The following is a 16450-nucleotide window of genomic DNA, read 5'->3' on the forward strand; positions in this document are numbered from 1 at the left end:
CAAAGTGAGTCAGGCGAAGTGAAGTATCGGTGTGTTGCTGTCTCTGCGGAGGTGGGACTAGAAAAGTCCAGGAAATGGCCCTGTAGCAACTTTCTTTCCTTCTTTTTTTTTCTTTCTTTTTTTTACCAAGCACCCAGGCGCAAACCCCTGGGACCCAGACGCTCACACGACCCTGTGGAGCTCGGTCCCCACTAGTGAGTTCTCAGGTGGATCCTCGTGGAGAAGGAAGGGCTGGGGAGGGTTCTAAAGAGAGGCGTGCCAGTTTCCCTCTTAGCGCTCACAGCCTCAGGCACGGTCCCGGACCGGCGCCCGAGGGGAGGGAGCGCAGGCCCTTGGCCCGCCCCGCGCGTCCCACCCACTGCATCCCCTCCTCTTCCCTCTCCTCCCGCCGCGGGAAAAGCAGCCGTGGGCGCCAGGCTCGCCGTGGCACGCGGTGTGTGAAGGACAGCGGACAGGATGCGAGCGCGGCGGCCGGGGTGGCTCTGGGCAGCTCTGCTGGCGCTGGGGACACTGGCGGGCGTTGTCGTTGGAGGTGAGGGAGGCGAGTGTGCCAACTGCCACGGGACCGTGGGACCCCGGAGCTTGGGCTGGGAAGCTGAGGAGCTGGGGGGCGGGTCCTTCCTCCCCTGGCCTCGAAGGCGCGTCGCGGGTGGCAGAGGCAAGGTGGGGCTCCGCGGGGCGGCCCCAGTGCCCTGGCAGAGGGATGCGGCTCACCTGCTTGGGTGAGTGCGTACACGCGGGGCTGCCCCTTTCTCCGAGTAAGGCACGTCTCTCCGCTCAAGTTTGTTCATCTGGCTGCTCCACTCTTTAAGGAGGAGCATTCGAGCTCGAGTCCTTCTGGGTCAGATCTCGCAACCAACACGCCCTGACTGTGTGCTGGGAGTCAGCACGGACATCCTTGGGGCTGGCTTTGTCCCTTCTGCGTGCAGCTCACACCATCAGCTGCTTGGACAGTCAGCTTTTAGTCTCACTGGTGCTGCGGGATGGGGAGTAGTCCAGTCAACAGAGCCGTAGGAGAGCGGGAGGTGATATTGCTGGAGGTGGAGAAACTGAGGTTCTGGGTCAGCAAGTTAAACCCTGCAGATGCGCGCGCGCGCGTGTGTGTGTGTGTGTGTGTGTGTGTGTGTGTGTCTGTGAGAGAGAGAGAGAGAGAGAGAGAGAGAGATAGGGTCTCACGTATTTCAGAATGCTTCACACTGTAAGGGTAACCTTGAACTTCAGACCCTCCTGTGCCCTCACTAATGGGTGCTAGGATTACAGATGGGCACCACTGCCCAGGGTTAATGCGCTGCTGGGAGTTGAACCCAGGGTCTCCTCATACCAAGTGCACTTTATTAATTGAACTACATCTCCAGACCCAGATGGACTTTTTTTTTAGGGTAAAATTTTATTAAGTTGATTTTGAGGCTAAATTTTAGTGGTCACCTTCAAGACCCTTCCGTGATGATACAGATAAACCACCATGGGCCGGGAAGGATATTTCAGGAAAACTTTCGGTTGCCCATTGTTGCTGAAGCTTCCCAAGGACAGATGAAAACTGTGATCTTTACCCTACATTGGACGAGCCTTGTGACCACAGAACAGAAAGCAGAATCTCCAGCATTGTGCCCTGGAGATGTTTGAGCCTCTGGTAGCTGCTGCTTGCCATTGACTGGGAATGGGGAAACTTACCAGAAAACATGATGTTTCTTACAGATAGACAGGCTAACTTCCTTGAACGTAAAACCTTAAAAAAACTCACCACTTCTGAATTTTACTTTTTTTCTTTTTCTTTTTTCTTTTTCTTTTTTTGGTTTTTCGAGACAGGGTTTCTCTGTGGTTTTGGAGCCTGTCCTGGAACTAGCTCTTGTAGACCAGGCTGGTCTCGAACTCACAGAGATCCGCCTGCCTCTGCCTCCCGAGTGCTGCACTTCTGAATTTTAAATTGACATATGATGACAGGGTGTGCCTATGTAAAGTGTGGAGAAGCATACACAAGTACCCTGTGCAAGGATCAAACCAAGGAGCTGGTGTTCTTTGTTGTGTCTGATAACTTCCAGCTCTTCTCCGCTATTTTCTTGAGATGTATTTCAAACACTTTGTGGTTTGTTTCTATCGAGATAGCTTTCAAAGTAACTCCTGGGTGTCATCATCATCATCACCATTATCATCATCTGTAATTTGAGAAGAGAGCCCTGAGTTCACAGATGGTGCCTAGATAGCAGGGTGCTTGATCAGCTCTAGTGAGGATGAAGTATATCTGCTACTTTGGTCCCTCACTTTCTCGCACCTTTCCTGAACCCACGTATTACTTGTTGGTTTGGTTCACACAGTTGCAATGATCCATACAGGATAACACTGTTCGGGTATAGCTAAGTCTGGGTCTAAAGATTCTTTAATGGGGATGGGGAAGGTGGGGAGGCTGGACTGAGAAAGTGGGAGGACCTGGATTCTGTCCCCAGAACCTATTTAAAAAGGTTGGTGTAGTGGTGTGCTTGTAATTCCAGTACCGGGGAGGAGACAGAGGCAGACAGCTCCCTGGGGCTCACTGGTGAACCAGTCTGGTCTACTTGGGGAGCTCCAGGATAGAAAGAGATCCTGTCTCCAAAAAAGAAAAAGGTGGTATTTCTGAGCAAATGATACCCAAGGTTGTCTTCTGGTCTCTGCCCAGGAGCAATTATAAATGAACATACATGGGTAGGTGCACATACGCACCAAAACAAACAGACGAAAGCCGCAAAACCGCTAGGCTATCTGTTCCCAGATCTGCTGTGATCGAAATACCCCAGAGAGGTGACGGCTTGTGGTGAGCTAGCCTCAGACTCCCTCTGAGGAGCAGGTGGAGTCCTGTCGAGGATCAGAGGACTCTAGAGCACCCTGTGAAAGAAGTGTTTGTCATACTTGTGGCAGAGCTGCAAGTATCATTAGGTCCCCAGGGAAGCAGGTGTCCTGGGATGAGGGGACAGCTCTTTGGGGACACGCAGTGTTGAAAGGACACAGAAGGAGTGAGGTGGCACAAGAGAGGCTGTCGGGAGTAGGAGACTCTGCTGTAAGGCAACAAGAGTTGTGAGCTTCAGTTTTTATCTACAAAGATAATCATTTATTTTCATCTGAATACTGGGTTGGGTGGCTTCCTCCTATTTAGTGCTTAGTCTAGCCTAAGTAGGTCAGAGATGGAGTGCTTATATTTCTTCTAGAGTTTATATTCTGGAAATTCTCCAACAGAAGACCTCTTTCAGAATCCTCAGGGCCTGGAGAGACGAGGAAAGGGAAAAGGGACCGCTGGGGTTTAGACCAGCAGGATGTAGATTTGATTCTCGACTTTGCACCTCATTGATCATGTGATCTTGCTAGTGTCTTAGTCGTGTTTCCTCACCTGTAAAGTGGGGGAAAGTAGGGCCTTTATTGCACAGACTAAATGAGACAAAGGCCCAAATTGAGTGTTCTATAGATGGTGGTTCCTGTTGTCATTACTTTTCCTATCAATCACTGGTGTGTACTATGGACTGTAGACCAGAGTTGCCGCTACTTCATGCATCAATGCCATCCAGGCTCCCAGTTGAGAATCCATTTCTCATATCCTCTTAATTCCGCCCATTTCTCTTTGGTGGCTTGGCACATTCCAGCCCCTCTGGTCCTGTAAGAATCTACAGAGAAGGCCCAGGAGGAGAGAGGCCCACACATTCATTTTCCCCCCTATGAATCTCAACTTTGTAAGATGAAGGTGGTAAAACCTAACACATAAGACTTCAGTCTCCACAAAGAAAGCAGTGTCTGTTTTGTTCAACACTGTGCCCGGTGCTTGGCACACAGGCAGCAAAAGAACTATGTAGGGCATGGTATAAAAAGCTATCTAAGCCGGGCGGTGGTGGCGCATGCTTTTAATCCCAGTACTCGGGAGGCAGAGGCAGGTGAGTCTCTGTGCGTTTGAGGCCAGCCTGGTCTACAGAGTGAGTTCCAGGACAGCCAGGACTACACAAAGAAACCCTGTCTCAAAAACAACAAGAAAATAAACAGAACAAACAAAAGACATCTAGAGGTGATGTCTCTTAATTTGAAGAAATCCAATATTTCTACATTTGTAACCTCAAGTGTTTTTACCTCGTGTGTGTGTGTGTGTGTGTGTGTGTGTGTGTGTGTGTGTGTGTTGCTGAGAACGGAATGCAGGGCTTTGTGCTTGCTGAATGTGCTCTACTGCTAAACCACACCCCCAGCCCCTTGGCTGTTTGGGCTTTTGCACTGTTGCACATCTTCCGACCAGAGAAGGATGAAAACACAGGGATCCTCTGAAGTGTCTCCCATTTGTCTTGTCTTTGGAGGAGTCACTAGAACATTCTTTTCTGTTCTTCCTCTCTGGTTCACGAGCATGGTGGCGAAGGTGACGTGATGGCGAAGGTGACATGTGTCTCCTGGGAATAGCATAAGATAGGACGAGGAGGCCGTGGTGTGAGGAGGGGAACCGAATGTGACTCTAGGGTTTCCTGATAGAAATTCTCCCTTTGCAACTCCCTGCACTCCCCGGGTCTCTGTTTATCATCTCCTCCCAGCTGCAAGGATCCTGCCCTTGTTGGCAGGAACATCCAGGAAGCATGCCCACAGGAACCGCAAGTCATGAATCAGCAGACGGATAATTAACCGGGCGAGGGGTATGTGTGTGACTGAGCAGCTTCGGGGACAAACTACCCTCCTTGCTGCCCACAGGGTGGCCTGCTAGAGCTCACCATCCCCTCCTCTGCCTTCTGCTCAAGTGGAAGAGTCCTGTGCCTACCGCTACTCAGGTCACCAGTGGATATGAACCTAGGAGCTGGGAATGATGCTGTCCAAGGCTTCTTCTCTTTGGGAACTGACAGAATGTATTGGAACTTGAGACTCTGCAGCAAAATGATAAACTCTAACCTTTCTCTCCAGGCACATGGTGTCCCCAGAAAATTCCCACCCCTTTAAAGGGCTAGAGTTGGGGGTGATTAAGAGTGCTTGCCAATCTAGCAGAGGACCTGAATTTAGTTCTAAGAACCTATGTAGGTGGTTCACAACTGCCTGGAACTTCAATTTCAGGGGACCTGACACTCTCTTCTGATCTCCCTGGGCACCGAACACATAGTGCACACACATACATGCAGGTACAATACTCACACACATAAAATAAAAACATATACATCTTAAAAAGGAGGATTGGGCTAGAGAGATGGCTCAGGGGTTAAGAGCATATAGTATTCCTCTAGAGGACCTGGGTTCAGTTTTCAACACCCACATGAGACAGTTTCCAACCACCTCTAACTCTAGCCCTTGCATGCATATGCTGCGCATAAACACACACACACACAGATATGAAAATAAAGAAGTCATTAAAAATAAGTATTACTGAAGTATAACTTATTGTATCATGGAGTTCAGCATCCTCACTGTGCAATTCTGTGTACTCTTGATAAAGCCATACAGTCAAATAATCGTTATTTTCAGAGAAGTTCCCTCCAGCTTCATCGTGAATCTTCTCTTCCCACTTCTGGTTCATGGCAACCACTGATCTGTCTCCTGTCCCCATAGATCTGCTTTACAGAATGTCAGTGAGATAAAACCATGCTGTGTAGACTTTTAAGTCTGGCTTCTTCTACTTGTAATGTACTTATAGAATCCCTAGAGCTCCCTGGGGCCATCCCATCCTCCGGCAGTGAGATATTACCTTGAAAGCGGTGAGGCCATCACCGCTAAACCATGGAGGTGCCATCAGTGTTCAAACTGAGAGACACACACTGCCATGTTTCAGTCACCAGCGGTTCCGGATGCCAGATAAGGACCTGAGAATTTTACATCTGTCTCCTCTTTTTACTTTTATTTTTCTTGGTACTAAAAGCAACAGATATTTTCATATATATTTTTATTAGTTTTCCAAAAGTATTTTCACACAACGTGTTATGAGCCTTTCCTCTCATTTCTTCCCCCAACTCTTCCCAGGGTTCATCACTCCTAACTTCGCCTCCTTTTTTTTCTATAACCCACTGTGCCTCATTCGTGCTTTCTATACACTCGCGGGTGTGGGACTACACACTGGAGCAGGGACTATCTTTGGGAGGGGACACATCCTTGAGGAAAACTGACTCTCCAGCCCCCAGGGGCCATCAGCTGTCAGGAGTGCTTCAGTTAGGGGCGGGGCCTGTGAGCCATCGCCCCTCTGTGCTGGAATGCAGACTGACAAAGGTGTTATGATTGCCTCACATCCAGAAGTCAGTGTGTTACTCCAGTCCTACCCAACCTCTGGCTCTTAGAATCTTTCTGCCTCTGTGACAGATGTTTTGTGGTCAAATATGTCACAGTTCTTCAGGCCAAAGGGCTGGTTAATACACTTGGAGCCATTCTGCTGAGCATGTGTTTGGTAGCAACTCTGAAAAGCAAACCCAGCAACTCCTTAGAGTTGCTCTGCTGTTCCTTTTCCCGGCAGGTCAGGGAGGAAGAGTGAGGTAGCTTCACTTTCGTCGTTATAGAAAGCCTGGTTTTGTAGTTGCTGGTGTCCCAGTTTGACCCCTCTACAGCATCCTTAGGCAGGCAGGTGGTGCGTTCTAGTCAGACATTTCCTGCATGTATGAAATTATCACCTGTGTACAGACGAGTTTTTCATGTACTTACATATGTGCTACATGCCACTTATATTTCTTTTTTTTTTATGGCGGCATATACCTTTAATCCCAACCCTTGAGATGCAGAGGCAGGTGGCCACTTATATTTCTGTAGAAAAAAATTCCTAAGAAAAGAGCAATGAACCTGCAGTTAAGAATTACATCATGTTACGGCTCTGTAGGCTTTTATGTCTGTTTGCTGGATGGCTGAACAGGTTGCCTTACCTGTGGGGCTTCGTCCGATATCTCAGAAGCTGTGGAGTGGGTGACGAGGCAGACAGAGAGATTTTCTTTTGCTCTGCTCTTGCTCTCTCATCCCTTACTGGAGACATTTTTCCTTAGTGATTTGGAATCTCTATGGGAAGATTCTTTGGGAAACAAGAAGTCCCGAGGTTAGAATCAAGCTTGAAATATGGCACTAGAAGAGAGTTCCAGAATGTTGACAAAAGGCATGCTCAGTAGCCACTTTATAGGTCCCTGTAGTCGATGCTTTTTGTGGATAAAGTCTTAGAGGAAGAGAATCTGGTCTGTGAGCTCTCGGACAGTTCCAAACCCTGGTGTCGTAGATAACTGTCCGAGAATAAGCCCTTGCCGGAAGTGTTTGTGAGGACTGTGTTTGAGCATCTTGCCTGAGACCAGAGAGGGCTGACTCTCGCTCTTAGGCACTCCACTCTTGAGAACGGAGCACACTGCCCTGAGCAGCTCCAGAAGCCCATGGGGAGAGACTGGTCAAAGATCTCTTTTCCTCATTCTCTTCTAATCAACAAATATTTCTATATATGATGTATAACATATTTTAAAACGTACACATTGGGAAATGGCTAAACCAACCTGCATAGCACATGTGTTAGCTCACAGAGTTATCAATTATTTCTGGCGAGAACACTTAAACTGCTTATTTAATTACTTTGTTTTCTTTTACTTTTCGAGACAGGGTTTCTCAGTGTAGCCCTTGCTGTCCTGGAACTCCCTCTGTAGACCAGACGGGCCTCGAACTCACAGAGATCTGCCTGCCTCTGCTTCTCAAGTGCTGGGGTTCAAGGTGTACAACACTAACCCAGCTAAACTGCTTTATTAAAAAAAGAAATTTTCAAGTAGAAGATATGTAATTGGTAGCTCTAGTCACTGTGTTATATATAGATCTCTTGATCTTTCTTCCGTTCTGTAATCTGGGCCAGCATTCTCCTTCTCATTGTATCTGACAAAGCTTATTGTTGTGTTCCTGACTGGCTTTGGGATGTTGAAGATGTAGTTTGTAGGAGCCCACCAGGCTCTGGGGAACCTACATTAATGAATACAAACACGGAAAAGGAGGCAGAACCAAGGACATTGAAAATTAGTCTTACTTTGCTCTTAGAGAACAAAAGTGATCCAGCTTGTAAAAATAGGCAGTTCAGGGACCGGAGATGGCCCAGTGGATAAGAGCATTTACTTGAAAGCACAAAGATCTGAGTTTAAATCTCCAGAGTCCATGTAAAAGGTGGAGAGTGGTAGAACAGGACACCTGACATCTGTGCTTCCACATACATGGTGTGTGCAGCTGCACGCACAGGTGCACTCGAAATGAAATAAATGAGCAGCGCAGAAATGCAACAATGTAGATAATGCAGGTTATTTGTAGGTTCAGTTTAGACACCACTGTTGACAGTTATCCTAGAGTTCCCCCGTATATACGTCCTCTGTATCATTATTGTTGTTTCTCAAACAGGACCTCCCATGGTAGGATCGTTGTCACTTAATAACATCCTCTAGGCATCTTTTCTAAGATATTTATTTTTATTTTATGTGCATGACTGCTTGCTTACATGTCTGTGTGTGCCCTACATGCACGGCTGGTGTCTGAAGAGGGCATTGGATCCCCTAGAACTGGAATTACAGGTGGCTGTGAGCCTTCAGTGGGTTCTGGGAATTGGACCTAGGTCCTCCATAAGAACAAGTGCTCTTAACCACAGATCCATCTCTCCAGCCCCTACTCTATGTGTCTTTTATGTCAGCTTATGGATTTTCATTGTTTATTCTGAAAGTTATAGTTCTTGCAGGAGATGCCAAGAGAAGAGTGATATATAGGTATATCAGAATACGCTTATCTATTATGTTGGCATTTATCTGCTGGTACAAATAAAGTCACAGAGATATAACCTTGTATATTATGTTCATCTGTGGAAGTGTTTCTATAAACTTAGTTTCTTTTCCCCTGTCTAGTCCCTGCCTTTCCTTTGATATAGACTCTCATTTTTAGCCCAGTCTGATCTTGAACTCACCATTTTGTCTCTGCATTCTCTGTATTGGGATTACAAGAGTAATTTCTTGAATTTGTGTTGGGTAGGCCAAAGGGCATGGATTTTTTTTAAAAATTTGTTTTAATTCTTCTGTGATATTAATATATGAACTAATATTGGGGCACCACGTTGGGTGCCATTATGTAAATGGAGACTGCTTTTGTTTCCCAGTCCCCCAGACCTGAATAATAACACAATAACTATATTAATTACAACACTGTTTAGCCAATGGGTTAGGCATATTCCTAGCTAGCTCTTATATCTTAAATTAGCTCATTTCTATTAATCTATGTATCACTATGAGATTATGGCTTACCGGTAAGGGTCTGGCGTCTTTCTCCTTTGGCAGCTACATGGCATCTGCCTGACTCCACTTTCTGTCTCCCTACATTCAGTTTAGTTTTCCCACCTACCTGTACTCTGCCCTGTCACTGGCCAAAGCAGCTTCTTCTTCTTTTTTTTTTTTTTGATTTTCAAGACAGGGTTTCTTCGTAGCTTTTGGTTCCTGTCCTGGAACTAGCTTTTCTAGACCAGGCTGGCCTCGAACTCACAGAGATCTGCCTGCCTCTACCTCCCGAGTGCTGGGATTAAAGGCGTGCGCCACCACCGCCCGGCTTAGATAGCTTTTTATACCATGCCCTACATAGTTCTTTTGCTGCCTGTGTGCCAAGCACCGGGCACAGTGTTGAACAAAACTGCTTTCTTTGTGGAAAGTAATAAAACATATTCGTAGCACACAGAGGGGACTCCTACATTAGCCTTCATGTGTGCTAGACAAGCACTCGCCTACTTAGAACCCCTCCCCCAGTTTATTTTTTAGATAAAATCCTGCTGTTATCTCGATTAGATTCTAAGTCTTAGATTCATGCCATCTTCCATCTTAGTATCCAGAAGAACTCAAACTACAGGCATTGCTGTGGCCAACTTTAATTTTTGAGTTAGGGTCTCATTTAGCCTAGGCTGGTCTCCAGTTTACTTTATAGGTGAGATGGTCCTTGAACCCCTGATCTTCCTGTTCCTATCTCCCAGGTGCTGGGATTATATCTGTGGGCCACTGCTCCCATTTTGGATTTTAATAAAATGTTGCCCAACGATCTTCCGAAAACAGTTGAACTGATTTGACTTCAAGATTGGCTCTGACAGCTAGAGTTGTTCACACCTGCCCTCCTACCATTGAGACTGTGGAGAAAAGAGCTGGGAGGGACCCCCAGAACTGCAAAGCTGGATGCCAAGGTCACCTTCAGGGCATCACTGGGCTGGGTGTCAAACAGAGCATGGTACAGGCGTGCTTCGTCTGTTCAGTGAATGAGTCAATTGGGAGTGGAGCTGGTGTGAGTAAAATCTCCCAGACCTCTAAATGCAACATTTGACCCAAATTTTAGGTCATAAAGAAGAAATGTTCACTGGTGTAGCAAGGAACCTTGCATATCTATGGATTCTAGAGTATCCATGGTCCTGCTGACATTTTCTGGTTCTGGAAGAATATACATGTTTAGGGCCAGTAGCACCTCAAAGGTCTTCTGATCTATTCAGTTTGTCTTTACAGAAAAGCTAGAAAGAGAGTTTCAAAGAAGTGAGGGATTCACCAAAATCACAAACTAGTTTAGTGACTGGTGAGGTCTGCTCCTGGGGGCTCCCGTCTCCAGCCAGGTGATTTCCTTCCTACATCTCACCAGAGACAAAGGGCCCTCTTGCGTGTGACCCTGAGGTAAAAGGAAAGACGGGGCGCATTTGTGGTGCAGGGAGTATCGCTGGAGTGAGGATGAGGGAGAAGGAAGTAGCTCATTTATTGAACATGGGGGTTATCCACATATGTCACCTCACTTAATCCTCATAGAGTAAATACTATACCCATATTTGGGAGACCGAGCTGGTGGGCAGGGGATAAAAATAGTTGTCTGGGTTTTCAGAGCTTGTCTGATAAAGCTGGGTGGTTGTCTAAGTCCTGGGGAGCAGTTATAAATCTTGAAATAGGCATGTGACCTATTTTAAAGAGAGCACCAGAGAGGCATAGAGGTGACCCTGTGACTGTATGGTCTGCAGAATGGCAAAGCAGACTTTAGGCCTCTTGAACTATTCTCTGCTACATCCGCTCTGTCCCTTGTTTCACTGGCCCTGCTCCATTTCTGGAATTTCTCTAGAGCTAGGTGTTAGCTTTAGGCCACAACTGTTCATAGGAAAGGGTCTTGCCGTCTTCATCCACAGCTCTCTGACTAACCCGTTTGGAGATGGTGACCAGATATGATCTGGCTTCACTTATAAAGTGTCTCATGACCAAAGGGTCGGTGAAGCGGGATGACCAATAGTCAAAACATATGAACCTTTTCTAAAGGGAGCGTACTTGCTCAGGTTCAAATCCTTTCTCAGTTCTACATGCCTAGCCCATCAGCAAGTCCTGGATTACATCTCGAGCTGACCGCACCATTAAAACACTGCCCTCCAAACCCAAACCATTGACATCTGTTGCCCGGACTATATTAATAATATCCTACTTGATCCACTCCCCTGCTGGCTTCGATCCTGTCTGTGTGCCCAACGACTGAGCTTCTCTCTTCCCTTCTTGGATCCCTTCAGCATGCCCACTGAGTGGTGAACACCTCTGCCTCTCTCCTCCTCCTTCCTCTGTCTTCCGGCCACTTCTTCAACAGGAGGAAGTCTATCCAGCTCTGGTCTTGGTTCTTTAGAGAATGCTTCCCACAATCCACTCCTCAGCATCATTGTAGAATGTCAGCTTCCCGGAAAGGCCTCTCTGGACCCCCTTCTCCAGATGAGATGCTCTCATTTATTCTGCCTTGCTTTGTGTTTAAGCATTTGCCTATGTCTCTGCCTTTGGTTTCTTTGTCGCCACTTTCCTCACTGAAACACGAGCATCACAAAATCAGGGCTTCTTTAGTTCACTCGTGTGTCTCTAGCGCCTAAGAGAGTGCTGAGTAGGTGCTCCTCAAATGCTTAGTGAGTGAATGAATGAATGAATGCTGGAGTACCATTGATAAATATTGGGCAAATGAATGAATGAAGGCTAGTACCATTGACAAATATTGGTGGAAAGTTTTTTTATATTTATTTATTTATTATGTATACAATATTCTGTCTGTGTGTATGCCTGAAGGCTAGAAGAGGGCGCCAGACCCCATTACAGATGGTTATCAGCCACTATGTGGTTGCTGGGAATTGAACTCAGGACCTTTGGAAGAGCAGGCAGTGCTCTTAACCACTGAGCCATCTCTCCAGCCCTGGTGGAAAGTTTTAAAACTAAAGGAACCTCTCATCTGATCTTATCTGTGGTCAAATGAGACATGGCAAAGTTTCCATTCCAGGGTGGCTTTTTTTCCCAGTTGATGGAAGTATCTCAGGACTTCATCAAAATAATGTCACACGTGGCTATAGAAATGCAAATCCACTTAGAATTAATTTCTCAGGGCTGTTGTGACATAAATTGGACATAAAAAATGTATGTCTGGGATTCTGAGTGGAACCCATCTTTGCCTCTTTGTAGCTTCCTGTGGTGACGGGTACCCCTTGGTACCCCCGTCCCTCCAGGTTCTGTCTCTGACGCCACAGGGTGTTTTCCATCTGAGTCTGTCTCCACCTGGGATTTTCCCTTCTTACAAGGGTATCAGTCATCGTGGATTACTGTCCACACTAATGACCTCATCTTGTTTACATCTATAAATTTCCAAATAAGGTCATTCACAGGTACCGGGTGATTAGGACAGCAGGATATCTTTGTGTGTCAGGGGATATATTTAAGCCCATAACTTATTTTAATATTTACTCTTGATGGAGGCAAACCACACATAATTTCTATTGTTAAATTCCACATTTAATTGGCATTCTTACACTTTAAAATGATTTAAACTCTGAAATCAGATACCCCTGCATCCATGGTCTTCAATTTGATGAGATACTGGAGTCTGAGTTCTCTACCCCCTCTGCAATGCTTCTTGGGCCATTTGCTCCTTAGCACAGAAGTCCCTGTTGCCTTGAGCTTCTCCGCTTTCTCCCTTCCTTCAGCTACTGAGCTCCCCTTAAGGGAGAAATAAAAACCCAAAACATCCTTTGCAACGTGTGCTTGGTAAGGCATGTGTGCACACATAGGGCCATTAGCGTGAGAGACTTTGTTCGTTGACTCATTCTGGAGCCTGCAATGGAAGATCAGGCACCACCTGGTCACCTAGCGTCCCCGTGGACCTCACTGGGAAGCAGCTACATTTCAGTGGCAGGATTGAGGCTCCTGGCCAGGAATTTTCTCCGGCAGGCAGTAGGAAAGGTCTCCATGGTGCTCACTAGTGTGGACCATCTTCCTTTCTCACCCTAACTAAGCCCTGAAGGTCTCTGGCCTCATCAGGGCGTCCTGTCTCTACTCTTTGACATCCTGTCTCGTTGAACAGTATGTCCTCAGGACAGCCTTTTATGACTTCCCCTGGTTCCAGCGCCCTTCCTCGTTTCCTTTTTGCCTATTTCCCCCCACCCTTTATCTCTTTTCTGGTTCTGCAAACCAGGCCGATGTGCCAGATCACAGCCGTTTTTATTTCTACTTTCCAGGCAGATTCCTTGGCTGGCCTCATCTGACTTTCCCAGTGACCGTCTTTTCTCGGCCATGATTCCTAGATAGGAGTTTTGAACACACACATTCCTTGCTGTGTTTAGATTTTTACCTCATCATGATACTTTTTGGCTCCATACTCCCATCTTTAACCCCCTGTTCAGGGTTTAATTAGCTTTGTGCCTGGTGTCTTATAAAATGACTTTAAGGAATTCTAAAAAATAGTAAAATAGTTGTCTACTCTAAATAGCTTGACGCTAAGGATAAAAATGGCCACAGCAAAAACAACGCTGGCAACAATCTCCATTGAGCACTTTATGCATGCCAGCTCTTGCTTTCAAGGATGGTCCTTTAAGCATTACAACCTCCTGTTGAGGACCGGGTCTGGCCAATGTTGCTTGGCTTCTTGGGTGAAGTCTTGGGAGTCATCCACTGTCTTCACCGACATTCTGGTGAGGCTCCCCTCTTCTCCAGGAAGCCCCTCTGGACTACAGAGGCCGAGAAGGCATATAGGCTTTATGAATGACTGGAAACAGGCCTGGGGGAGGCCCACATGTTCAGAAGGGAGGGACATCCTGGGAACAGCAGTCCTAACTTCTGATGAGTCAGCCACTTTCAACCACTGCATTCCAGGGCTCCTGCCCTTTGTGGCAGGGCTGGTTGGGGAGATTGTTGGGGGATCCTTGGGTCTTACACTTTCAATCTGGGATTCATTAAAAATAAAAGATCAAGGGACCAGGGTAACCATGACTCCCTAAAGGACAGATCCCCGCAGCTCGGCTCATCCTCTGAGGTCAGGGACTGCTGCTACCCTGGGAGGGGCCTGCTGTTTCTTATTTCACATCTGGCCAGGCTTTCTATTGCAGCTGTAAGTCAAGGACTCATGGGGAATGCTAATTTGAGAATGGATGAATGGATAAATGGATAGACTGGGAAAGGTTTTGAAAATAACTTGGGCTGGGCTGTTGAAATGGCTCAGGAGGGTGATGGCTCTTGCTGCCAAGCCTGGAGTCTGAGTTTGATTCTCAGGACCTACCCAGCAGAAGGGACAACTCTGGTCTCTACACTGTGGCATATGTGTTCATACATTCTCTCTCTCTCTCTCTCTCTCTCTCTCTCAACAAATACATGTAATAAAAAAGAACTTGACAGTACCCATATACCTACACTTTTCATTTTAACTATTTCCTCTCTTTCTAGTGAACATTGATGATATTTATGTCCAAGATCACTCTTAGCTGCTAGTCTCCATGGAAACGCCCCAAAGAGGGGAACTACCTAAAATAGTCCAGGATGGGTTCCTGTCAGAGCTCTTCTGATGGGGTGGTAATGAAGAGGGGCTGTGATCATTTCCCCCGGAGAGAACAGCAGTGAAGCTGAGATCTGGCCAGGCTGCGCTTGAGGGAGAAGCCTTGGGTGGCACTGTTGACTTTGTAGGCTCGGAACCTCGCCGGCATCTGTGGAAAGATCAGCTACCTTTTCTCTGTTACACATTGTGTTGTTAAGAGCTGCCCCACTTTGGTGCGCTGGGGCCAGGCTTGGAATCAGTGCCACAGCTGCCAGCTCACGAGCTACTCTCTGTCTCTTGTGCGTACGCGCGTGCGCACACACACACACTCGCACACAAACACACTCACACACACACTCACAAACACTCACACACTCACTCACACACACTCACACACACACTCATACACTCACACACACACACTCATACACTCACACACTCACACACACACACACACACTCACTGTCTTTCTCTCACACGCATAGGCTCACTCACTCACAGTCACACTCTATCATCTCACTCTTGCACACACACTCACACATATGCACACAACTCAGGTTTTATTCATGTCTGAGAATAGAGCTCCGGGAGTTATTCGTGGGCTTGTAGTGTTGTCTCATTGGTGACACCTGAAGTAGAGAAAGGCTGTGGAAGCAAGATGGAGCCAAGCCTTCGAAGAAACCTGAAGTGGTGCTTCAAGGATTCCACGTGCAACCCAGTGTTTTGAAGAGATTCATGATAGCCTATATTGTCTGAGGTTCCCTTGATATATGTATGGTTTACGTGTTTATATATCTAAATGTATGTCTAGATATTGAAATAGACTCTTGCTGTGACTGGCCTCATACTTGCAATGTACAACTGTCTGGCTCCAGCTCATGACCCTAATCTTGCTGTAGCCACCCGACTGCTAGGGTTATAGGTTTGCACTACTAATCCTGGCCTACAGGTTTTAGTCTAGAATTCCGGTGTACTGTTTAGAAATGAGCTCAGCGGCAATGAGATAGAACTATTTAGCCCCAAACCTTTCAGTTGGTACCAGTATGTCTTGGGACTGGTTCAGACAGGTAGACAGGCAGGCTTCAAGGGTTCCATGGACCTATCTTTTTCTTTCCCCCTCCTTGTTCCTCCTTTCTTATTTTGTTTCTGTGCTGGGGATGGAACGCAGGGCCACATACGTGCTAAACATTCATTGTACTCATGAAATATTTTTCTAGGCTCTTAAAATGTAATTTGAAAAGGTATTGTTTTCATATATACAAACAAGAAGAGCATCTGTCAAAAGTTTTAGTCAGTTGAAATAGTGTGGGAACCAGAAAGACATTGGGACTGGTTCCAAAGGGAATTCAGGAAGGGGGTTTTATAGCTGGCCAGACATATGGAAATGAATTGGCCATTGGGTTTTTAAAAGCAGGCTAATGTCTGTAAAACAGTCAGCTTTAGCCTTACTTATGTTCACTACCAGGTAGACACCATTGGTCATTTTGTTAGAAGAGATTCACATACATTTTTCTCATAAAAATAGATTTACATTATCATAAATTTTCTGTGTTAATCTCTACCAGTAAAAGTTGTAAAATACCCTGATCGGTTCAAGACAAAGATACAGATAGTTACCAGGCAGCGTTAGCACATTTAATCCCCAGGACTGAGGAGGCAGAGGCAGGTGGATCTCTGAGTTTGAGTTCAGCCTGATCTACAGAGTGAGTTCTAGGACAGCCAGGGCTACACAGAGAAACCCTGTCTT

General features: G+C 46.5%; 1 protein-coding gene across 1 annotated transcript in view; it reads left to right on the plus strand.

Moving 5' to 3' along the window:
- The first annotated feature begins 421 nt into the window (after nt 1-421).
- Itgb3 (integrin subunit beta 3) overlaps nt 422-16450 on the plus strand; it is a 57410-nt gene continuing 41381 nt past the window's right edge. Inside the window, exon 1 of the mRNA XM_005369410.2 lies at nt 422-532. Within this exon, the coding sequence (XP_005369467.1) occupies nt 457-532 (76 nt within the window). The 5' untranslated portion in view covers nt 422-456. The remainder of the gene's footprint in view (nt 533-16450) is intronic.

This window comes from Microtus ochrogaster, unplaced genomic scaffold (genome assembly GCF_000317375.1).
Source record: "Microtus ochrogaster isolate Prairie Vole_2 unplaced genomic scaffold, MicOch1.0 UNK48, whole genome shotgun sequence".
NCBI lineage: Eukaryota > Metazoa > Chordata > Mammalia > Rodentia > Cricetidae > Microtus > Microtus ochrogaster.